At 44.8% G+C, this 25,985-nt stretch overlaps 1 protein-coding gene across 1 annotated transcript in view; it reads right to left on the bottom strand.

The window, feature by feature from the left end:
* CHRNA2 (cholinergic receptor nicotinic alpha 2 subunit) overlaps nucleotides 1-25,985 on the bottom strand; it is a 142,952-nt gene that overhangs the window by 31,172 nt on the left and 85,795 nt on the right. The window contains exons 4-5 of the mRNA XM_069233733.1: nucleotides 19,999-20,043; nucleotides 2,310-2,419 (exon numbers count right to left, since the gene is read on the bottom strand). Coding sequence (XP_069089834.1) covers nucleotides 2,310-2,419; nucleotides 19,999-20,043 — 155 coding nt within the window. The remainder of the gene's footprint in view (nucleotides 1-2,309; nucleotides 2,420-19,998; nucleotides 20,044-25,985) is intronic.

Here is a 25,985-nt window from a genome sequence, read left to right as displayed (position 1 = left end):
ACGATGGTTAGCCCTCCTCCAGCGCGGCGATCAAGTACTGAAAACATACGAGGCTCGCTGTTGTCAGACTGGTTTGTGGTCTACTTTTTATCTTTTTTCGCAGTGCGATCTCGCTTGGCAGAAGTCGAGCGCTTTGCATGACATCGACCGTTACATAGCTAATTGCACTTTTGCTGGTTACGTAGATAATTGCACTTTTGTCGATAGGTTTCACTACGAGTGAACTTTAGCAGCGCCATTTTCGCTCTTTTTTTCCATTTATTGTGGCAAGAATAGTCCGGTTGGGAGTTTACAACTGCTAATAGCTCAAACTCTGAGAAATGTGAGACCCGTTGCATTGCAAATGCTTGTTAGTTTTGGCACCAGTGGTAAAATGGTCATTTGAGTCAAATGTTATCACTTGCACCCAAGTCTAAGATACCCCCTAAGTGGGTTCCCTGAACCTTCACTCATCCTGTCTCCCTTTTCGCTCCATTTTGTCACACTTCCCCTAAGGTTTCCTAGAGAAGCACACCATGTGCAGCAACGTGCGGTGGTGGGAGGTTCTGGGGTAGAAAAAAGGGACTGACGTGGCTTGGGGGTGTGAAACACGGCTGTCATAATCAAAGAAAACATATAACTCCACTTTTAATTACCAAATGAAGTGCCACTTGTAGTCCTCTACAAAACAATTAGGCCTGAAGAGAGAAATCAATTATCTTCTACATTTTGAGATGTGAAAGTCATCATTATTTTTTTCCGTCAAAGATATTTACTGATAATTGCACCTTGGTGGCTGGGAAGAATCTCCTTGGCTCATGTACATGGTCTCTCACAAAGAAACCCCATTGTGGGGAGGAGTTTCAGGGGCTGTGTTCATCCTGGCAGAAAGGTACCTATTCTTCCCCATCTCCTCTCTCTAGAGGAATCATCCCTGATTCACTGGCACCTACTACCGCTTGGAAGAAACTGCCTGAGAATATCCAGGAATTTCTCCGAAGAAAGAATCCATCGAGGGGCTATCCAGCAAGCATCCGACACCCCAAAAATCAGGCGTCAGGCATTGAAACCCTCCGTTCTGCTTTCAGCGCTTTTTTCCCAAATGTCTATGGCTCGCTTGGATGTCCCACTCAGTATGTCAGAGGTACCAGAGCCCATCTCAGATACATCTTTTGCCTCCAACCCAAAAGATATTTGCCCAAAATGTTGTTGTAAGACTCAGTATGGTAGGATTACAAGCCACCTCTTGTACTCCAGGTAGGCACAATCAGAGCAGTGCCTAACTCAGTCCCTAGTTCTATGGAACACTACCATGTATTTAAAATGATTTCAATGTGGTCACGTCTCTGACCTTACCTGCCTTCCTAGGAGCTTTTATAGGGCCCCTGAAGGGTCTGAACATGCACCTGCCCACAAACATGGGGAGAGAGGTACCACTGCTCCTTGGGTCTGTGTTGCGCACTAATCTACGCAAGTACTAATGTCTCAGTTTGTTTCTTCATAGGGACTCACCTGTCTGCACCAAGAACATCCGGCTGAAATATACTTAGGTGTAAACTGGATCAGTGCACCCCTCAAATTTACCTCTATGTGTCCACACACCATAAGATGACCTCACAAAGTCTATCCAACAGTGTGTCGCTTTCATGGAAAGGACTCAAACCACTCCCATTCAGATCATTCAGCAAGCCCCCCAGGGCTCCACGTGCATGTACTCATCATTGTATTGTGTTGAACAATGTGTAATCTTCGGGGTGCTGTGTATGTACAATATATTATATAATACATTTTCCTTTGGTTGCCCAATGGTTATCATGAACTTAGAGGATCACTCCAAGAATAAGAAAGCAAGCACATGTACCTCTAGATCAGTGGTTCCCACCCTATGGTCCGGGGACCCCTGGGGGTCCGCAAAGCCTCCTCAAGGGGTCCGCGACTGCTTAGAAAATTAAATAATATTAACAGATTAGGTCCTCAGCTTTCAGTAATGACCCTCTAGGGGGTCCCCAGTTTCCAAAAATGATTCAGTGGGGGTCCCTGTGTTCCAGTAATGATAAAGTGGGGGTCCACAGAAGTCAAAAGGTTGGGAACCACTGCTCTAGATCCTCAAGACACTATGTACATGCAACTCGCTGCCCCTCGCATAACTCCAACATTCACGTGTGAGCAGTAGGATATTCAACAGTACAGACCAGGACAGGGACATACAGTGAGAGTTCAGGAAAGAGGGAGGGCAAGAGAGACAACTACACCACGCACAGACATCATACAAAAATGAAGTTATGCTTTTCCCCCAATGGCCACCAAATGTTTCCCTCCTTTTAACCTACTTGTTGTAGAGCACAATGTCTGGAATCCAGATATACTCCGAGGGAACCCGGATCGAGGTGACATTGTCGTACTCAGCTGGGTTCCAGCGCAGCTTGTAATCGTTCCACTCCTGCGGAAACACAAGAATAATACTGTATGGAAGACTTAAATGGTACCCATCTCATGACCGCCAGCACCGCTGGTGAGAAACCCACGGTAAACACATATCCTCAAGTGGAAGGACTCAGACCAGTACAGACTCACACGATATGGTCAATTTCCTTAAAGACGCGTCAACCCCTCAAAACTACAGACATAATAAGATACTGTGTAGAGTTGGGAACCCTAACGCCAATGTGGACCGCAATGCTTCTATGGTAGAAAGACACAAAGCATCGCCCAGTCAGAATGCACACCAACATACATGTCCAAAGCAACTGCAAAAAGCCCTTGTACACCGAAGGCTGCAAATATTAGAAGCATCGTCTAACACTGAGCGAGGATGTACACACGGAGCAAAACTAATACCGTCTGAACCATTGCCTGGAATAGTCAGGGGCATATTTATAGAAAAGTGGCGCATCATTCATGATACGCACTTTTCTTGTGCCCCACTGCCACCCCATAATGACACCATATGTACACCGTATTTACCATACTGCGCACCATTGCGGTAGTGTCCACATTAGAGTCATAATTTATGAAGCTTTTCTGGATTAGTGCCATAATTTATGGTGCTAATGCAGCAAAGCACAGGGAGGCCCATTGTTTTTAATGGGAGCGTCATCTTAACGCCTGCCTTAGGCTGGTGTTAATGACGCTAAAAATGGTGCAGTGAAATCTAGTAAATTTCACTGCGCCATTTTTTTTGGGCCTCCCTATGTGGGAATGCCCCCCTTGCATACATCATGCCTAGCTCACGCACAATGTGGTGTAACGGTTTGCAAAGTGGCGAGATGCTTGTATTGCACCACTTTGTAAATATGGCGCGTGGGAAGTGGCACCTTGACGCCACATTTGCGTAAAACAAATGAAACAAATGTGGCGCAAGCTGGCGCTAGTGGCATCGTGAATATGCCTTTACTGTCTCACAGATGCAAAGAATATTTCTCTCTTGTTTAATTTATATTTGAATGACCTGCAATGATAACTTGAGACTGTGACTTTTTCTGCCCCTTAATGGGAGCAGCAAATGTCTGTCTTCTTCTTAGCCAACAATATAGTCTTCATTAACATCAGAGTTGGTCTGCAACATGGAATGGACCAGATCCAGATTACCATAGAAACTATCTGATGGCCAACCTCTCCAAAGCATAAGCAATGCTTTTGGAACGTAAAGAGGATTATAACCAACATGGCTGTACCTGAGGAGCACTAAACGTGTAAAGAACATTGGTACTTGGAGGCCATAACTAATACTGGACTAACTTAAACACTCCTGTCCTCCTCATAACTGCTCCAAAGAATAACAAGTTTTACACGATTACATGATTTTACAAGACCGTGCACGGTAATCAAACGGTGGCCTCCAGGATGGACAACAACGCCACAGTTTTTTAGTTGCTTCTCGAAGGAGCATCTGCCTGTTTTTCCAGCACTAAGAGTTGGCTTCTCTTAAACTGTCTCTTTGAAAAGTTCTACCTTTTGAGACCATCCTGCCAGAATTAGCGACAAAATCTCCTTGGGGTCCAGCATTTGGTATATCTATTCGCGTGGAGTACGATGCATGACCAGAACAGCATGAGTCTTTGCCAGAACTCTTCAATCAACCAATCAGTTTTTGTAAAGCGTGGCTACTCACCCGTGAGGGTCTCAAGGTGCTGGGGGCAGTATTGTGAGGCAAGCCTTGACCAGGTCCCTGGCACCATCCTTAGTTGGTCTGATGGGTGATACCATGGAAGAGAAACTAATAATGGACTTTGGGACTAGTACCAACAAAGAGGAACTTGGGTGGAGCCGGGCTATTGGAATTACTGAATATTCTCAAGTGACTCTCAGACAGCACCGGAGGCTAAAAACTATCATTTGTATACAATACTATTTCTAAATAGAAATTCCCAGTTTTCCTTTACCCTTGCCACAATAATCCACACTTCGCATCTGGCCTGATACAGGCCCATAATATTGTTGCCTCCTGGGTTGACTCCCCTAAAATCAAAAGGTTGCATTGTCCATGAAGCAAAGGCTGTGAAACCTCCATTCGCATTCTGTTCAGAGCGGAGCAAAATCAATATTTAATTTCTTTAATTATTAAATGGGCAATTGGTACTGATGTGTGCGAAACTGCGAAACCTAATGTATTATTGAATTCAACAAATATTCTGGAATGTAAAGCAGTTATTGATTTTATCAAGCTTTTAGGTTTTTGTGTAAAATTGACCATTAATTAGCTAGAAAAGGAAGCCTTTACTCATCTTATAATTACAACTCTGTGTCGCTCTGTAAGGGTTTCATGATCTGTTTTTAAACAAATAAGGTTCACTGTAAAATAGAATTAAACAATTTAGCCTGGGCACCTAAAATGATTTGGGCTATTGGTACAGAGCACACAGTTAAGAAAAGGGGCTACTATCGCAGAATGCTACACCAAGAGGGGGATCCACACCTGGGGGTCCACATCTCAATCCCAAACTGCACAAGTCAGGGCTGCTGATGCTTCTAACAAAAAAACACTCTCTGAGAGCTCATTCCAGCAGTAATTAGGTTGGGGTTGAACAGGATGATTCATCTGGAAATTGAATCAAGGAACTTTCTTTCCTGCAATCAGAGAGGTGGAGAATAACAAATCTCAGAGATCATGTCTGTGATGAGGTCATCAGCAGTGCTCTAATGATACATGACTTCATTTTGTGGCACCAACCATTTAATTTGCGGACATGACTGAGTGTGGTAGGCTGGCGGGAGGAGGGGTCTATGCAACCCTCTCTATACATGACCCCCATTATTAACAATACTTAAACAATTATAAGATGCTGAGAGGAGCAGGAGAGTTGACTGTTAGGGATGCAGTCCCTATGTACCGCACTATACCCTCAGCTGAAGCTTTTAAGATAATAACTTGTTTTTTTGTATGATGCGCACTCCCACACTTCTGTCATATTCAAATGCTGTAAACAAAGGCTGTTGCTATAAGCTACGTGAGTAGCGCAGAAGTTACTGATATCAGAAGGTTTAAAGACAGGGTTGACCCTACTGAAATTCGATAGCTTGCCCTGAATGGCACTCAGATGTTGGCAACCATTGCTTGACTGGCTGAGCCATCCAACCAACAAACAACTGGCAGGCGGGTGGACAGAAAGGAGAAAGCAGGGGGTGACAGTATTTGCAGGGTTGGTTGTTTTTGGAGGCCACTACTAATTCTGATTACTACGAGCCTGATTAGGACTCAAATGTGACGGATATCCCGCCCGCCGTCTTACAAATTCCATTATATCCTATGGAACTTGTAACACTGCGGATGGGATATCCGTCACATTTTCGACAGAGTAATCCCCTCCGCCATGGTCCTAATCAGGCCCTATGTATGGCTCTCACTGAAGATGCTGGCATGAGCACCAGATGTCCCACTGATGCTTTGTCAAAGTAATTCCAGGCCGCTTCGACAGGGCTCTCGGAGAGCCTGTTAGAACACTGCTTGCTCTCTGCCCTGATGGAGAGCTGAGAGCACAGCTTTAGGCAGGGAAGGGAAGGAGGGCACAGAGGGTGGTGGGGGTGGCTGGAGATAAGCTAATATTTTTACTATATCTGGGTGGAGGCGACATGGATGGAAGAGACTAATACAGGTGGGAGAATCACACTTTGTTTTTTTATTTGGGTGTGAAGGGGTGGCACATGCAGAGGGTGTTGAGGGTGGATGGCAGGACATGATACATTGTGTGCATATTTAGGGGAGATTAATACTGCGGGTGGTGTGAAAGTGTGGCAAGATGCCATGTGTTCTGTTTTTCAGGTGGGGCTGAGAGGAATGGTGGCCAGAGAGTGGAGGGGTGAAACACAGACCAGGGGCTGAGGCATCGGAGGCCAGGTTGTGTGTGGCTCACCCATGACTCATCTACCCCAGTACAGTTGTTGGAAGCAGGGGCTGATGATCCAGGTGTGCCATACCTAACAGAAGACTGTGTATGGGTTGATTACTGGGATGTTTTTCACCTCAGGGTTGTGAGTGACATCATAGACAACTCAAGAGTAGCTCTTGTCTCTTTCATATCACACAGAATCCCTCAGTGATAAAAATGGCTGGTATTCACTTTTATCCATCTATAAATCTACATACTTTCCTCTATCCCTATTATTTTCACGAGGATTGCTCTGTTCATATCTCAAAGGCTAATAATATACAATATCACCCGGTCTGGGATTCACCAGTTGCAATATATTCCCTCAATTAAGAGCTTGCGCCGCAAGAATTCGTCTCTCGCCCTCCCAAATTTTCATGTATCGGTATTTACCTGGCTTTTTCCCAGGTTAAGGTTCATCAGATTTGACCTGCCAAAATATTAAGAAGTTAAAAGAAGGGGGCAAACCTTATAGCAGGCTTATTATTGCGCCCCCCTATGCAAATCTTGTGTAGGGGCCATAATTTAAGGCAGCACTCAAGGCCAAAGAGTTTGGCACAGTTTATGAAGACTGGGAATGACTGATATATGGATGCAAACAAATATTTCTAACAACAATGTAAGGGTGAGCCAGGACCTGTGGTTAAAGCTGGCACTGCGGGCAGATTTATGAAAAGTGGCACTGCACTTAGTGCAGCGCCACTTTTCCCGCGCCCCTTAGCGCCCCCTAACGCCACCATGTGTGTGCCATATTTAAAATACGGTGCACCATAGCAGTAGTCAGGGGGACTAGCGTCATAATTGTTGACGCTAGTCTGGCGCTTTGCTGGATTAGTGTAAAAAATTATCCTAATCCTACAAAGCACACAGAGGCCCATTGATCACAATGGTAGCCTCTTTTTAATGCCTGCTCTTAGCAGGCATTTAAAAATGAGGCAAAAAAATCTGTTAGATTTCTTTGTGCCATTTTTTCAGCCCCCCTAGCGCCGGAACACCCCCTTGCATACATTATGCCTGGCGCAGGCATAATGTGGCACAATGGGTTACAAAGTGGCGCAATGCATGCATTGCGCCTCTTTGTAAATATGGCGCTGCGTTCTTGGCCTTCCAACGCAACATTAGGGTAAAAAAAAAAATTACGCTAATGTCGCGTTGGAATGGCGAAAGGCCCACATAAATCTGGTTTTCGGCTGATTCCCAGAAGAAGGCCCCTCGCCCAGCTTACCCACAGGAGAAAAGAGGATTGAAGAAAATGCTTCTCAAACATTCTGAGTAAACAGCGCGCGTCTGGCTTTATTATCATTATGTTAAGGCAATTCCAGGCCAGTTTCAGTCTTAACAACTCCAACATTAAAGTCACTGAAAGCTTCATAAAATCAGACGAAGCACCCAGAGCAGGAAATCGATGCACTTAAGAGGCAGTTATTCGGCTGATTCAGGATTTGGATAAGATTTAAGGGGCTTTCAGACGCTGCAGACATGCCCAGCGCGCGCCCAGGCTTGTCCTATGACAAGGCCCCGCCATCTTTCCCGTTATCCACAATGAGGAAAAACACGGGTAGCAGCCCACGGCAAACTAACTCTGAAACCACACGACCACCCCCTCACCCGCAAGGCAGCTTCTGAACACCGCTCTACAAACCGACCACAAGCTATAGAAAAGCCAATAGGCCTGGCTGGCAACCTGATGCGTTGGTACTTCGTGTTTTTACTGAGCGCATATGCCACAAAGTAAAAAGGAGAAAAATAAACAAAACATGAACATTTAAGTGACCCTCATGTTTTATTTTAATAGAAGATCATGGGTGCTTCCTAGCCGACAGGTGCACTTTGAACAGGTATGGACATCTTTCACAGTTGTAATGCACTTGTTCATTCTTATCTTCTTATTGCCACAAAGAAAATGTGTTTTGGCTTTGAATTACTGTAATCTGTAGACATAGTTTAAACACACAAGGTTGACAAAAAAAAAATACAAAATATACAACTAACGCAATAAAGCATAGGCAAAGTAAAGTATTGTCACACCAGCCCAAGGCACTGAAGTGTACTTCTTTTTAAGTGCATGAGCACATGTGATCAGGGACAATGCCATTATATGCAGTGCAAGCTAGCCAATGGCTGGAATTGCCCCTTTCTCTATGGTGTATGATGTAGTGAGCGGAGGCAAACTGTGGATGGCTGACCCAAAGCTCTATGTGTAGGTATGAATGTATGTGTGCGTGGGAATATGTATGCTTTTTTATTTATTAATTCTTTTGACTCTATGAGGCCGCCAAGACATCTGAAGCTGTTCCAAGGCCACACCTAAAAATCAACAATTGCACACAGTAACTGTACCCAAGTTCTCAAAAGTGGGTCAGCCACAGCAAATTTTAATTAAAGCACACAATGAATTGAAAGCTAAAAAAAAGGCACAACAGCCACGTTTAAATACTTGTTGTACATTCAAGACCTGCTGGCCTTCAGAAGACTCCTCAAGACCTGGCTCTTCGACCAGTAGCACCCCCCCTCCCCAGCGCCTTGAGACCCTTGCGGGTATGTAGTGCGCTTTACAAATGCAGTGATTGAATATAGAAACGTCAACCACCTCTTCTGACGTCATTTGATGCCACAGACCAAATGAGGAATCATTTCCTCTCCACAAAACCATGTTGGACATGACAGGCCTGATTTAGAACTGGATGGGAAGTTTACTCCATCACAATGTCACAGGTCTCCCCTTTGTCATATCACAACTGCATTATATTGTAATGCTCTTGTAATAAGGTGGACGGGATATCCATCACAATTCTGACAGAGTACCTGGCCGCGACACTCTAAATCGACCCTATGTCATAAACAGCTGTTATCAACATTCAGACACATAGCCACCAAACACCTACACATAACCCATTGTTGACTGCTGTTTTCCACCAGCCACGGGACTACAACCCTATTTTTGCAGAAGCACCAAGGCCCATATTTATACTTTTTTAGCGCCGCATTTGCGTCCTTTTTTGACGCAAAGTCGGCGCAAACTTACAAAATGCAATTGTATTTTGTAAATTTGCGCCGATTTTGCATAAAAAAACTACGCAAATGCGGCGCTAAAAAAGTATAAATATGGGCCCAAGTGTCCAAATACAAAACATTTGCCACCCTAATAAAAATGTGTGCCTTAAGGCCAAAATCATTGAAAGGATGCCCTTGGATGTGAAAGAACTGCTAGAGTCAGTGACAATACCTTCTCCCACCAGCACTGCTGCACTACAAGAACCTTAACATTAACAAAACATTAACAGAGCAGTGACTACAGAACACCCCTGAAACTGATATAGTAATTAACATTCAGTCAGTCAACCTGGAGCAAAGATCCATTTAAATTCTTTGCAAGTGACTTTGCCTCATTTGAACATTGTGAAAATCTGGAATAGATCTGGCCCTACTAGGCCTATGAAGGATACTCCTGCCCTAGAACAACTTGCAGCTACCTTTCCTATACACTCTGGACACTCACCTCAGTACACACCACATGCTACCTTCAGAACTAACCTACCATAATCAGAACCAGCACAAGGAAACAAGCATGTGATATTACTCTTAGGTCACAAGACAAACTAGAATCAAACTGAGTAAAATAAACTTTCATATATGGCCAACGGATAAAATAAGCCTATAGCATATAAGGCCAACAAAATCCTGGCTGCCATCAAGCACTGCAAAGAATGGTTGAAAATTGCCTGCAGGCCAAGCCACCTACATACCCAGCTGCAACTCAATGACCTTCTGCTTGAATGAGCACTCATACTTCTATAGCAAAGTTACACCCCCACCACACCTTCATGCCACAATCAGAAATCCCCAAGACACCCTCCTGCTTCCACTTGTCCCACCACTACATGCCAGGCAGGCCAAGACCCTTGGATTCCACTCTTACCTTCCCCACTATTTGGCACACATGCCTGATAGCAACCAATGCCTTGGTCACATTACAAGTACAAATAAAAGGTCTACCATCCCCATCCTGAACTCTCACAGGTTTTCTTAGATTAATGTTATTATTTGATTGGTCAAAACACGTGAGGGGTTTGGGAGTCCTCGCCAATTTCTGGAAATCTACTGGCCTTGCTTATTTACTATGGGAAACATTTCTCAATGACTTACAATAGAAAAAGGCTGTCACAACTGTACCAATTCTGTCATGGTATGACCATCCTTTGTCAGTTTTCAAGGGATCAGGTGTGGAAGTGGGTGCAATCAGGTGTGGGAGTGGGTGCAACTCGGTAGTGAAAGTCCAGATACTAGGGATCTTCCAAACTTTTCACAAAGTTCAAAAGTCCACCAACCAATGTAAGCAGCGATTCCTACCCCACAATAAATCAAGAAAAAAAGAAACAGGTCTAACTTTCACAATCCCCATATATAGTTTTGGAGCCAGCTGGGATTGGTAGTAAAATGTAACTGGTCTTCAAATTTAGTATTCAAGCAGAAAAACTACAGGTGCTGCCAATCGTCTCCGCACTCAAAGTCAGTCCCTTTATGGTAACTGTTAGACTTAGCATCATAGCTGTGGTCTCCCCTAACTTTTTGCTTCTGCTTCCCAGGTTGTTGATGTGTTTTGCATTCTGTTTTTGCTGTTTTTGATACTTTGGGCACTTTACCACTGCTAACCAGTGCTAAAGTGCTGATGCTCCTGTGTAAAATGTATGTTAAATTTGGCTTTTCTATGATTGGCATATTTGATTTACTACTACGTCCCTAGTAAAGTGCACTAGAGCTGCCCAGGGCCTGTAAATCAAATGCTACTAGTGGGCCTGCTGCACTGGTTGTGCCACCCACATAAGTCGCCCTGTAAACATGGTTCAGACCTGCCACTGCAGTGTCTGTAGGTGCAGTTTTAAACTTCTGATTTGACTTGGCAAGTGTACCCACTTGCCAGCCATAAACCTTCCCTTTTTATACATGTAAGGCACCCCTAAGGTAGGCCCTAGTTAGCCCCATGGGCAGGGTGCAGTGTATGTTAAAGATAGGACATGTACTTGTGTGGTTTTACATGTCCCAACAGTGAAATATTGCTATATTTGTTTTTCACTGTTGCAAGGCCTATCTCTCTCATAGGTTAACATGGGGGCTACCTTTAAATATCTTTAAAGTGCAGATTCCCTTTGAGAGCAGACAGAGAGATGGAGTTTGGGGTCTCTGACCTCACAATTTAAAAATACATATTTTAGTGAAGTTGGTTTTTAGATTGTTAGTTTGAAAATACCACTTTTAGAGAGTAGCTGTTTTCTTGCTTAAACCATTCTGTGACTCTGCCTGTTTGTGGATTCCCTGTCTGGGTCAGTTTGACAGTTGGGCTGTTTGTGAATCCCCTATAGACAATGAGGCAAAGGGAGCTAGGGTGTAGCCTGCATATCCTGATGAGCCATCTGAGCTAGAGTGGAGGGAGGAGTGGTCACTTGCACCTAAATGGGCTGTGCCTGCCCTCTCACAATGCAGTCTCCAACCTCCTGGTGTGTGTCTGGGGCCTGGCCTGGGCAAGGCAGGATATTGCAAACAAGAAAGACTTCTCTTTGAAGTTTACCAACTTTGAAGGCAGAAAGGGGTATAAGTATTGGACCCCAAACCCCTGAAGTTTAGATCACTTCTGGAACAAAGAGGAACCTCTGCCAAGGAAAAGAGCTGAGGAGAAGTGCTGCCCCTGCCTGTGACTGTGCTTTGTTGGGCTATCCTGGGGACAAAGACTGGACGTTGTGGTATATTCCTGCTTGTGAAGAATCTCCAAGGGCTTGCACTGAGCTTGCCTCCTGTTTTGAAGTCGCAGGGCCATCAAAGACACCCCTGCCAGCACCTGGACTCTGCTGAGAACCCTGCCCAGCCAAGTGGTGCCCTATCCAGTCCCTGGGCCCTTGAAAGGAGACGTTGGCAGAACAAGAGCTGAAAATCCACTCACAGAATGTCATGCGGGGACATTTTTGACGTACCATCTGCTATGCAGCTGATAAATGACGCGCTGCTGGCTTCGTGGCTAAAATCGATGCTCCATCTGTATCGTGGCTGGGAGATTGGCGCATCGCGGCTGGAGAAACGACGCGCAACACTTGCTTGCAACTGGTGATAACGCAAACCCCACGAAGCGTAGTTTTCTAACACTGTGCAACCTGATTTTTCACGCATCGTCCCTGGGAGTCAAAGTCATCCCGACTCTGCGTGGATCAGAGGTTCCCCGTACGGAAATCAATGCATCGCCCTGTTGCGAGGGAGAAAAACGACGCACCGCCACCCCAGCCGGAGAAGAAACAACACACAGCCTCCCTTGCGAGGAAAGGAATCAACGCATCACTGCCTTTTCTGACAAACGCTCGCCCGTGCGGCTTTGTTTTTGATGCTAACCAGGTACTTTGTGCAAAATCATCGTTTCCATTGTTTTCTATGGAGTAAGACTCTTATTGATTTGAAAATTAATATTTTAACTTGTGTATGTTGGATTTGTGTAGTTTTGGTCTTGTTCGATTTAGATAAATATTACCTATTTTTCTAAACTGGTGTGGTGCGCATTTTGTGGTATTTGCACTGTATTACTGTGTGTGTTGGTACAAATACTTTATACATTGCTTCTGAGTTAAGCCTGCCTGCTCATGCCAAGCTACCAAGGGGGTGAGTGGGGGTTAACCAGGTGTGTTTCTCCTTTGCCCTGACTTAGAGTGAGGGTACTTGCTTGGACAGGGGATAACCTGACTGCCAACCAAGACCCCATTTCTAACAGTAACAAAGCATATTATGACGATATCTCGCACTACAGCGTTGAAATGTTAGGGTGGTCATAGAGCTAACAGCAGCTGGGGCCCTCAGTGGATCCAGTGAATCCCATTGGAAAGTGGGATAAACAGGGCGTACGGATAAGATTTTACTGTAGCCTTAAACAATAGCTTCTCTTCAGCATATGTTACAGACAGATGGATCGGCTTCCATTAGATGAACAGATTGTGTTGTTCATGTGGGGAAGGCTATTGGTCATATTCATTTTCAATGCCATGCCCTGACAGCAGAGTAAAAATCAATTGTTAATTTGTGTATCCTAAATTGCTAAACATAATGAATTATTGAACTTAGCAAATATTCGTCAATTTAAAGCACTATTGAATTTATAAAGAGTTTTCAATCACGTATAAATGCTGACTTTTAATTTAGATGGATAAGGAAAGATATATTTATGTTGCAAATAGAAGTCTGGTCGTTTAACTCCATAATTATTTAATGTTTTTGAACCAAATGCACATCTAAGCAAAAGTATATTAAAAAAAGAAATAATTATTTACTATGGTTTGTATGCCTAAAAGAATTTTCACCAATCATTTCGAAATATGGTGTTAAGAGAAACCGGGTAACTGTGTTTCAAGCTCTTCTAGGATATTGTTGCAGCTCCTCTTTCTTTCACCGCAGGCACAGGCTCCCAGCCTGCCCTGCGGCCAATCTGAACGCTGATGTCATGCTGCTGGCAGCATGACAGCAACATTCAGATTGGTCGGAGCACCCAGCCAGGGCGCTCCCAGGCAGACTGGGAAAGTCTGCCTGCTCTCTCCAACCCGGCACTGCATTGCCGGGTTAGACAGAGCTTAGTACGCATGTATGTTTGGCCGGCCTGACACGTCCGGCCAAACATACATGTATACTGAGGGGGAGTGCAAAGCACTCCCCCTCTGTGCACGGCACAGCCTGTGGCCCTGCCCCTTCTACAATAAAATGATAATAAACACCGTTTAGTATCATTTTATTGTAGAACTTTGGCAGCTGCTGGATGGGGGCAACGCACCTCTGACCTAACGGAGGAGCCGCCCCTGCTCCACAGCCTCCCACTTCCTGTCTCCATCACATTCAAGGCACTCAGCTCGGGCAGCCAACGTACCTGATGACCAAGATTTAGGGCCTGATTTCGATTTTGGCGATGCGTTACTCTGTCACAACAGTGATGGATATCCCATCTGCTGAAATATAAATCCCCTAGGAAATAATATGATTTACATTTCAGTGGATAGGATATTCGTCACTGTTGTGACAGAGTAACCCATCCACCAAAATCTAAACTGGGCCCTAAGACTACCGATGGGGCACACGTGATATGCAGCAACAGCATTGCCAGGTTGAAAATTAGGAAATGCAGGAAGGTGAAGATGAGAATCCAGGCGTTCTCCTGCTCTGCTCCTACTATCGGGAATGCCATCCCAGTGCGAATCCACCAGGCTCCATTCCTCCTCTGCTCCCACAAGTAGCTATAAACCTATCACTTTAAGCAACACATCTACACGGGGTAACTGTATAGTTGCTGTACCACTTCAGTGGACCTGTTATGATCCCCTTTTCCATCCCTCCAACCACCAACACCTCTGCCAATCTCCTAGCTGCCCCAGAACTCCCTGCAGTAAACCTGTGACATTCCCTCTCTTTTGTAGACCTCTGTCCATGTTGCTGTTTCCTTTCTCCCTGTCCTTACATTTTCCTTCTCATCTAAACTACATACTGTAAGACCCGCCATTGTGCGCAACACTCCGCTGCTTTGTAGCACGGGTTGCGCTCCACGTGCAACAGTTGCAGTCTTTCAATTGTTAATGCACACCTTCAGCCTTGCTCGGGCTCTCGAGGCCTGCCAGATCCTTCCCTCTGCAGGGTAGTGCTTCCAAACCATTCCATCCTTGAGGGGAAAACAATAACTTTCAATGGTCTGCTCCTTGCAAAAACAGTCCTTGGAAGGCTAGTTCACATCATATTCAGACAGGCCCTGATGCAGACACAGGGCCAACCAAAATGTTTAAAATTCATAACTCTGGCAAGGCAGGGATGGGCACAGGTTCTCAGTAGTTCGTCAAAGAATGGACTTCTGCAAGGCACCAAATGGTCACAGAAATGTGTAGGCAACCAACAGGCTTCTGACGTGAAGTGTGTTATGTTTTCAGGCAGCTTTTAGCATAAGACAAAAGTGGGACAACACAAATGGCCTCATTGATGTGTATTGGGGAGACAATTCACATATAAACAAATCCACAGAACACAGTAATACCCATTGACCATAAACATACAGAAGGCAATGAAGTACTGCAGGTGTGAGGGACTGGAACCAGTTTACACAAAGAGTCCGTGTACTTCTCTCCCAGGAGGAAGGATAAAAGGGTCTGTGGTCCTCACAACAATGTAAGCTGCCCCAACCCCCTGGTCTCACTATACTTTGGTAAGGGAGACATAACAACAAACAATTATGTGTGGGGTACAATCTGTGGAAGCCCACACACCCATGAATGCTTCCATTGAGCTCAGACAAGTTGAGTCCAGTAGGAAAAAAAAAACAGGTTCACCAAGAAGGTTAATGAAAGGACAGAAAGGCACAGCTCTCTGCACATGTCAGGGTCTTATCCATCAAACAACCCTTCTGATCCTTCAAAGGTTTCTCCACTGATATCCTCTTATTAATGTTCTCACCTCCCTATAACCATCTCCACAAAATTTCACAGACACACACCAAAGTGCTGCTGTGCTCCCTAGTGAACCCCAAGGTTCATTCACTTTCTTCCCAAAAATGACCACAGATCTGAGAACATTTTAAAATCCATACACGAGGTACAATGAGTGAATGACACCAAATTGAAGGCCGTGTTTGAAGATAAAAGGGACATTCCAATTCCTAACACCCCGCATTCTTCAGGGGGCCAACCCAGGGAAAGCCTCTGGAAGACAGTGATGGCACGGTTGACATCTAAAGTTGGCCCGGGTTTAGTCTGGCAACAGGACTTCAAGATGTTAAAAAAAATGATATTTCAGAATGATCTGAAAAGAGCGACTACAACCTTGTTCGTATTGGCAAGACGAGAGATTCTCTGATGAAGTCTGCATCTGGTTAAAAAAAAATTGTCTGCCTGCAACACTGCAAACTTTCCCTCCCCGATTACCTCACTCCTCAACAATACGGGACTTTCGAGCAAGCAAGAAGTATAGTCCGTATCTAGCACTATAACAGACTCAATTAGCATGAATTCAATTTCCTTTTACTTTCCTATATCGCCTATAAATTTCCCCATACCTTACAAATCTTATGTCACATAGGTACTCATTATGAATAGTCCATATTCACCGATGGGCCTGGTAACAATTACTTACGTCAGGGACTCCAACTGCGACTCCGACCTGGCAGTTCAGGCTTGACTGTTCCCATGGGGAACAGGGTCAAGACTGATTTGCATATGGCTGGGTCCAAACTGGGGTGACGTGGTGAGCAAAATAACAATGAATTAAACCCAGATCTGTGACTGGAGTGAGTGTTTGAAAAGTTTCAACACTCCGGCCATCATTTTATTTAGTGTTGTGATGTTGCCTTGTGCGCCCTAAGTGGCTAGAGTATGCCCAGATGCAAGTCCCTTGCTCCCTGCCCCCCTGGATTCAAGTTAGCCTGGCTGATGAAGGGTGATACCCTAAAACCAGTCCCAGGATGCTTGTTTCCTGTCCAGGGAGGACCTGCCCTGGCAGTTCGGGCTGGAAGGTTCACATGGGGAACAGGGTCAAGACTGATGGCTGGGTCCAAACTGGGGTGACGTGGTGAGCAAAATAACGATGGATTAAACCCAGATCTGTGACTGGGGTGAGCGTTTGAAAAGTTTCAACACTTCGTTCATCATTTTATTTTGTGTTGTGCGCTGAACAAATGGTTCCATTACTGACGACCACACAATGAAGCCAATAGACTAGGAAAGGGTTTTGTAAAGTGTTGGCTGGTACATATCAGTTGTTTAAAACTATTTCGGATACGGTCTGAGACAGTCATGGTATGACAGGTACCACATTTTTGCGAGATGCCATAACCTTTGTTGTCCTGGCCTCGCCTCATTCTTTAGGAAAGTTACAAACTAATTGACTCAACTGATAGGTAAACACAACCTAAAAATCCCAGAACTTATTTTAATAGTCCTAGTTCTAAGGCCCAATTGTGATAGGTCACTCTGCAAGTTTGTAGATGTTGTCTTGCTACTAGGCAAGCGATCAATCCCTATGAACAAGGGGCCACCTTGTCGTCCTGGGACCTCTTCCTGGAAGACGGAATTCCTCAGGTGGGCATCTGCAGAGACCAAGATGGCTGTAATTCAGCGAGAGAGTGGGTAATCCAAATTAAAAGGAGTGGGACGTGATGCTTTTGAATCTTACCCCAAAGTCAGATAACTTGCTTACCATCTTCAAAGTATAGACTAACTGGCTGCAGAAATCCAAGGCTTACCTAACTGGCTTACCTAACTCTGAGATAAATCTCGAAGTGAAGAACACAGATGTTGAATAGATGGAGCTGGGAAGAAGGTTGAAATCAAATCAAATCAGGTTTTATAAAGCATAACTACTCACCTGTAAGTGTCTCAAGGCGCCGGGGTGGTTTGTCCTCTGAGCTACAGTTGAAGAGGCAGGTCTTAAGGTAGCGATGGTGACTGCCTGAGGTGCAGGGGCAGGGTGTTCCAGCTCTTTGCTGCGAGGTAGGTAAAGGATCTTCCACCAGCCCAGGTCTTCCGTATGCGGGGTACAGTGGCTAATGCTTGTTGAGCGGAGCTGAGAGGTCTAGTGGGGGAGTAGAAGGTGAGGCAGAGGTTGAGATAGGGGGGTCCGAGGTCGTGGAGGGCCTTGTATGCGTGGACGAGGAGCTTGAAGTTAATTCTTTTCTCGATAGGAAGCCAGTGGAGGGCTCTTAGGTGACTGGAGATGTGTTCGGGGCAGGAAATGTCCAGGATGAGTCTGGCGACAGCGTTTTGGAAGAAATTGTGAATTGTTTAGATGCCCCTGACCCACCTATGCCCTACACCTTGCATGTGCCTACACTCTAGTAGCTTTTAAAGGAGAGGTGTGGTTTCCCAACCACTTTGTGGACATGTGTAACTAAAGGTATTGGAGCACAGGATGTTAGACACTATTCATACTGTGGTATACATTTCTAAAGACAAGAGGCCTTGCCAAGTCCATTATATAATTTTTTTTTTTTTAGTGACTACACATATTTGACTCCATGTTGCTGCACGAAAATGACTTCACGGGCAAAAGCTAAAGCGATGAGTACATAGAATTACACTGTACGCTTTCTGTTGAACCTCATAAAGAGATATAAAAAAACAGACCATGACCTGAACTATGAGTTGGCCGGTAACTGGTCCAATATATAGCTACACAATAAATTCCAGCTGTGCTGGGTCGGAATTTGTTGGGTGCCATAATTACCACCCAATTATGAGTGCTAATGATAACAGGCATTAACATGTAGACTGTTGTGTTTACTTTGCTTACTCCACCAAAATCTGCATATCCCAGTATTTAACAGACACAGTTCTCTGACAAATATTGCAAGGTTTGACCAGCCAAAACTTATCTGGGACGCATGATGTTTCTCAGACTCATAATTCCGATATGTACGGTAGCAGGAGTTACAACACATAGTTGTATTTAATGGCCAATTTGTAAGGAGGCCCCGTGTAACATGTACGGAACATAAAGAACAAATACTTTAAAGACCCTATACCCTAGCTGAAAGACCCCTCTTCCTGCTTTTGTTTTTGTTTTTTGGACATCTTGAAATGTTCTTTATTTTTTTGGCATTCTGAGCCATTAACTGACCCAAGACAGCAGGTCTACTTTGTTAAAACAAAACACAGGGCTGGAAATCAGGAATCCTTTCACATCGAAGGTTGGAGCATGCATCCTGAAACTGTGCGAAAGGGCTGCCAAATCCTCACTGTCGTCAAGAACCACATATTTCAGTGCTGAGCAATTTAACGCCGAAATGTAATCATTATAACATAACCATCCCTCATTTTATACCTGTATGAAATGTTAGTAAAGGAAAAAGGTGAAAATTGAGAAAAAGAATCTTACACAAGATAACTCAAATCACTCACCTTCCCAGACAAAAACACATAAATATATAATGGATATTTTTTTGTCAAACCAAGCAGGAACATTTGACCGAATACCTTCAAAACTGGATGGTAATCCTTTCCTCTCATCTCCAGAAACACTTTCCGAAAAGAATCCAGATCGGACACGGTATTTTTTTTTTTCCCCCCGAACAATTTAATGGATTATGGGAGTTGTAGTTTTGGTCACTTCAACAGAGCCGATGGGACTAACACATCTTAGTAATGATCTGTGAAAAGCAAACCTGGCAGTAGAGCCATGGACGTCAATTCACCGAAATGCCAGGGGTAGCAAGTGACATCACACGCCCCTTGACCTTCACTTTCACTCACGCACACATATTTACACATTCATGCACTCTTCCTCACATAAACACACTCTTACCCGCAAGCACGCACGCAACATACATCTTAAAGCACTTTAATAAAAAAATGACAGAAAACAAAGAGGGCGGAGCCCCAAATGAGGTCCATCACGACGAACGGACCCTGTGTTCCTGCCACTGAATTTGCCATCTCTGAGGTCAGGGGTCGCAAAGGGCAGGCCAGGGCTCTCAGCTGCGACCCCTGGCAACCCCTAAATGACGTCCATGAGTAGAGCACGTGACCTTGGAAGTCGAGGACAGCTGGGGGAGATGGATTTAGTGTTCAAAGGGAGCCATTCGTTTCTAATTCCTCCGCAGAGCACAGGATTTGCTGGCGCGTTTATAAAAAAAACAATCCCTCCTTTTGGAATTAGCCCTTACCTGCTTCAGCCACACATTCGTCGTCATCATCTGGTTTTTCTCATCCTGCAGGAAGGATAGTAAAAAAAGGGACAGGGGTTAGAGAATGGGAAAAGAGTTAATTTAGTCCGAGTGGAAGGAGCAATTTATCTGAATTGAAATCAATGGCTGGCAGGGAGCCAGCTCTCCGGAAGCGGCCGTCCTGCAACTCAGTTCATCAGACAAATTAGAGGCCCGCTGTCAGGTTATCGGCCCCGTCAGCTGTCTGCGGGGGACAAAGTGCTCCCCCTGTCTGAAAGGAACACGGACTAATAGGGTTAGGTATACTTTTTCTGTAGCTTCAATTTGAAAGATTGTAGCCCGAATATTGGATTTACGGTTCTAAAAGGCAAGGGTTGCCTGCTTTCAGCCGCTACTGTGGCCGCAGGCGCTTTGAATCAGCCTGCCTGACAGCAGGCCTGTCAGATAACCAGAGCTCAGGGAGGTCTGCCGCCTTTCATGCGGGGCACCAAGCAGCTTCAAAAACTTTGATCAGGACGAACAGAAGCTATTTTCAACACGCATTGGCAAAAGCAAATAGGACTCTGCTGTAAAAAAAAAAAAAAAAAGAAAGCCGAGCTATTGGCTTTGCCAATGCTTGTTTTCATTGGCACTACCTAATGCCAAAATGGCCGCCACATCATCAGAATTTTGCGGGCGCAAAGGCAGCCACCTTGGACTGGGTTTCCAGTTTCCTATTAAAGAGGAGTCATTCTAAGATGGCAGCCGAAGTATGTGTCATCATACAGGCACACGTTTGCTTGGTGATACACCGGTGTTCGTTTTGCCATATTTAATTTGCTATTCAAACACGACTGATGGCCTTTTTGGAAAAGTAGTTTGCCAGTGAAAAAGTGTGTGTCATTGCCAAAAAACAGGAAGCTAGTGGCCCTCTAGCACTTTGCCGCTGCAGGTCCTCAAAAATAATATAAAGCAATTGGAAACGGGGAGAATAGTGTGATCGGAAGTAATGAATGAGCAGGGGAGTGTAGTCAATAAAATGTGGGGAGAGGTTCGGGCCACAGCAATGTTTGTTGCAACAGATGATGTAGAGACCAAGGGAAGACCTGGACTCGTGGACTCCCCGGACTTTAAGTGCAAAAAAGTCCCCTCAAGCTAGCAGTCGAAGGGTACAACTCAGAACACCTTGGGCCGGAATTGCCCCCAGGAAAAACAAATACAAGTAAAAACATTGAATCACGAGCAGAGACTTGAGATAGAAAATAAATCTGTCCTGTCATGAGCAAGTGGCTGACTGTCCACCCTGTCTAAGTATAGGTTATGCATTGGGAACAATAGAGCCATCTATAACCTATACCCAAGAACCCACAGGCATGCTTGTGTAACAAGAGTTAATGTCACTGCCAGGTGTTAAACCCAACCACTTGGGCTCTACTGGCTGATCACCATCCCAGAGTGCAATCTAGGTGCCAATGTGTTAAAAGGTTTTCTTAAATTGGGCCTGATTAGGGTGCATTTCTAACTCCTGTAGGGTGTCGGGTGTCCAAGGTTGGTTCGAGAAAGCCTCATTTCATGGCGACTTCCATCATGCCACCTGAGTCTGTAAATGAGTTTCATGCAGATTCACCACAATAATACATATATATTATATTCCTAGTCTGAAAATATAGCATTGACGTGAACCCTCTTAGACCTACACTGCCATCCCATTTCTGTTTTGTGTGCACTGACTGGTGCAGCTGCCTGTTCTTGTGTTTTGCTATGAGCAGCCCTTAAAGTACAGGTCTTTTAGCTAATGGACTGGCGAACGCTTGGCCAGCAGTTCTCTGCATTTGTTTGTTTGTTTGTTCTTTTGTGGGTGTGTACAAATTGCACTTTGCAGCTTGGCCCTGCAATTTGTTGATTAGAGCCTTAGAGGTTTTAGCTTTTAACAAGCATTAGCAAAGTCAATAGGTCTTGCCTTTGTGACCTATTAGCTTTGCCAATGCATTTTGGCAGTGTGACGTAGCATCGTTAAGCAGCAAAATGCTGTGCTGTCCAGGCCTAAAAAGGGTTAAATTTCATTAGCTCCTGCATTTTTGACTCATTGACTCAAGATGGCAGACAAAACTGGGAACGGTTAATACAAAAAAAAATAACCTTAGTAGCACAAAAGCGCTTTGTGTACGTGGAGTGGCCTGGCAGCAAGCAACAGCTACCGGGCCTACCCAAGAAAAATGAAATTAATAAAAACAGTTTCAGAACTGAGGGGGTTAGGGGAGTAACATAGTAGTGGGTGCAAAAGCCACCAGGCGTGGGAAGAGGTGCAGGGGTGCAAGGCAGGTTCCCAGGGCAAGGCCTAAAGCACCTAAAAAAACACTGGGCAAAGCAAGGGACGAGCTTGGGGGAGGGATGAGGGAGCAACACAGTGGATTCAAGGGGGTGGATGTTTGGGGAGCGAAATAGCACATGAGGCAGAGAACTATAAAACACATTTACTCTATGCAGAGCTGAAAAAAAAAGAAAAATGTAGGGGCATATTTAAGAGCCCCTAGGGCCACCTTAGTGCCTCCATAGCATCATTGTTTTGACGTTAAGGCGGGGCTAAAGTGGGTTTTTCCATGCGCCATATTTACAAAGTGGTGCACGCATGCATTGCGCCACTTTGTAAACCCTTGTGGCACATCATGCCTGAGACAGGCATAATGTATGCAAGGGGGGGGCGTTCTGGCGCTAGGAGGCCCACAAAAATGGCGCAGTAAAATGTAATAGATTTCACGGTGCGTTTTTTGGTGTAATTTTTAACACCTCCTCAGAGCAGGCGTTAAAATGACGCTCCCATAGAAACTTATGGGCCTCTTTGCACTTTGCTACACTGGCATCAAATTGTTTTACGCTAGTGTAGCAAAGTGCAACAATAGCGTCAAAAATGTTCACGCTATTGTGCTAACGACCAGCATTGTTGCGCTGTATTATAAATAAAGCGCAACCATGGTGTTGTTATGTGCCGGTGGGGGGCACATAAAAAGTGTCGCATGAGCTCTGATGCGCCACTTTTTCTTAAATATGGGCAGTAGTTCTTCGAATGTGAGCAATGGAAGACTACAACTCTGTGAATCAAAAGCGTAGTAAAGAGGCAAGAATTGATGGAAGAAAGCGGCATGAGGGGAGTCTTGGCAGTCGGAATCTGGGTATTTAATGATGTGGATTGTTGGCTCATTATAAAAAAAATCTTTAGACTGCTTATTAATGTTTTTACAACTTAAGGTCTGTCCTGACGGCATCAGAGTGGGCATTGGGGCTTCTCCCTCTCTATCTTTTAAGTGCATGGGGAGTGTCTGTCAGACTGAGCAAAGGTCAGCATGAGAAAGCACTCATTATGTCAATGTTAGTCAACCAGGTGCTTTACATGTTCTAATGTGCAGGCGCTATGCAGCCAAAGTTTGCTGAGATGAAAAACTCACAGCCCTGAGAGCAGTGACATCATCAGCCTGACAAAACCCTGTGAGGATCCTCCCCTGATGACAAGGGGGAGGGTCACTGATCGAGTCAGCCCTGGGAGCTTTAGATTAAAGCCCTGAAGGACTCAGGATTCATTGTCAATCTGTGAAGTCTCATACTGCCTTTTCACAACGTTTTACAGAGTGAGTTGGGGTCAGCAAGTCTCACTGATCATACCACACCCTGTGAAAATTTAGAAAAGGTTCCTCTCTTACTGGGTGATGCTTGACAAGGTTGAATGTGACACAAGGCAGTGTTTCTATTGGCCAAAGCCTTCATGGTCTTCCCAGGCCGTCGTGCTCCTGCCACCCTCTAGTGCTGTCATCTATATGATTAAGCCCTGACAGGTAAGTGGTTTATTGGATGTTTAGGTGCATGTGCCTATGTATGTATGAATGCATTTGTGAATATTTCTCTGAGTGTGCTTGTGAGTGGATGTGCGTGAACATGTGTGCTTGTGAACGGTGTGTGAATGTGTGTGCTTGTGAATGGGTGGGTGTGAGTATGCATGTGTGCTTGTGAATGGGTGGGTGTGAATGTGTGCGTATGTGTGGTTATTATTGGGTGGGTGTGAATGTGTGCATGTGTGTGCTTGTGAATGGGTGGGTGTGAGATTGTGTGTGTGCTTGTAAATGGGTGGGTGTGAATGTTTTCATGTGTGTGCTTGTGAACGGGTGAGTGTGAATGTGTGATTAAGTGTGGTTATGCTTAGGTGGGTGTGAATGTGTGCATGTGTGTGCTTGTGAATGGGTGGATGAGATATTGTGTGTGCTAGTGAATGGATGGGTGTGAGAGTACGTGAGCATGCATGTGTGTGTCATTGTGTTATAAAAGCCTCTAACGTCCCACAACTTAAAAAAGATGTTGTCAATGCCTTATTTAGAATGGATATACACATCTACATACATACCTTTACACCAAACATTTTAAAGCTTTGAGAAAATAAAATACAAAGGGGGAGATGTGAGAGGAGAAGGGGGAATAATGAAAGGGTAGACTGAACCAGGAGTGAGAAGAAGAAATAGCATCAAAACAGCAAGACAAATAAAATGAAAAGTGCATTCCATTTGTTGCATATCCTAAAAGTGCTTCCTCTCCATCACTGTGGCAAATCCACACGAGGTCAGGCACTAGATGGGTGTCTGTCACTTTAAGGCTGGCGGGGGTCAATAGCTCGCAGAGGAGGCTACCCTTGGGGGCGCGGATCTCACAAACTCACATTTTTCATATGAATCATTAATCGTTCCTGTTGTTGCCGAAACACATTAGTGTTTATGACATGATGCCCTTGCTCCCCATGGCATAAACAACATATGAAGTAAAGCATTAACTGACACAACACATTAGCTTCACAGTAGTAGCCTGGCAGTGGGGCCCCTCCCCCTCCGTTAAGGGAGTGAGCGTACTGCGCAGCGTTTGTCTGGTCCTGATTCTGCTCGTTGTTTCTATTGAGAGGATGCTTCCCTGCTGGTTTCAGCTGGAATCTGGGCGCCCCGTATTGTGTTATGCCCGAGGTGTCCATCATAGGTCCTGCTTTGCCCTGCTGGAGGACCTTAATCTCTCAAAAGTATACTTAGGGCCAGATTTAAGAAAAGTGGCGCTGCGCCACTTAGCGCCCCCCTAACCCCACCCTGTGTGCGACGCATCTAAGATACAGCGCACCATGGCGGTAGTTAGGGGAACAAGCGTCAACATTTTTTATGCTAGTTTGGAGCTTTGCAGGATTAACGTAAAAAATGTTGACGCTAATCCCGCAAAGCCCATTGAGGCCCACTGTAAACAATGGTGTGCCTCCTTTTAATGCCTGCTCTGAGCAGGTGTTAAAAGTACCGAAAAAAGCGCTGCAGAGAAATCTCTTAGCGCCATTTTTTCATCCCCAGTAATGGGGGGAATGCCCCCTTTGCACACATTATGCCTGGCGCAGGCATAATGTAGCACAAAGGGTGAGAATGTGGTGCAATGCATGCACTGCGCCACTTTGTAAATTTGGAGCTGCAATTTTGGCCTTGTTGGGTCACATTAGCGTAAACAAAAATGGGGCTAATGTGGCACAAGGAGGCGCTAGGATGTCTCTTAAATCTGCTAATTAGCTCTACATTGAAACATGTGACCTACTTTTCCTACTAGACACATGCACCATTGTTGTTGCCTGAAATCAGAACTGATTTAGAGTTCGGCAGACGGGTTAATCCGTCACAAACGTCATGACATGACAGAAATACTCAAAGCTCTGACCTGCAGACCCTCAAAATTGTCTGCCAGAAGAAAGACGTCTCATTGTCTTAAAATACTTGTTTCCAATCCTAGCCAAAGACTCCCGATTGTAAAAACACAGTTTGAAGGCCGCTTGTTGGAGTCCTTGTAAAGCACATTAGCAATAACTGTGACACATTTAGGCCCATATTTATACTTTTTTTGCGCCGCATTTGCGCCGCTTTTTGACGCAAAAACGGAGCAAACCAACAAAATACAATTGTATTTTGTAAGTTTGCGCCGATTTTGCATCAAATAACGACGGAAATGCGGCG

Source organism: Pleurodeles waltl, chromosome 5 (assembly GCF_031143425.1).
Source record: "Pleurodeles waltl isolate 20211129_DDA chromosome 5, aPleWal1.hap1.20221129, whole genome shotgun sequence".
NCBI lineage: Eukaryota > Metazoa > Chordata > Amphibia > Caudata > Salamandridae > Pleurodeles > Pleurodeles waltl.
This window is presented reverse-complemented; position numbering and strand designations above follow the sequence as displayed.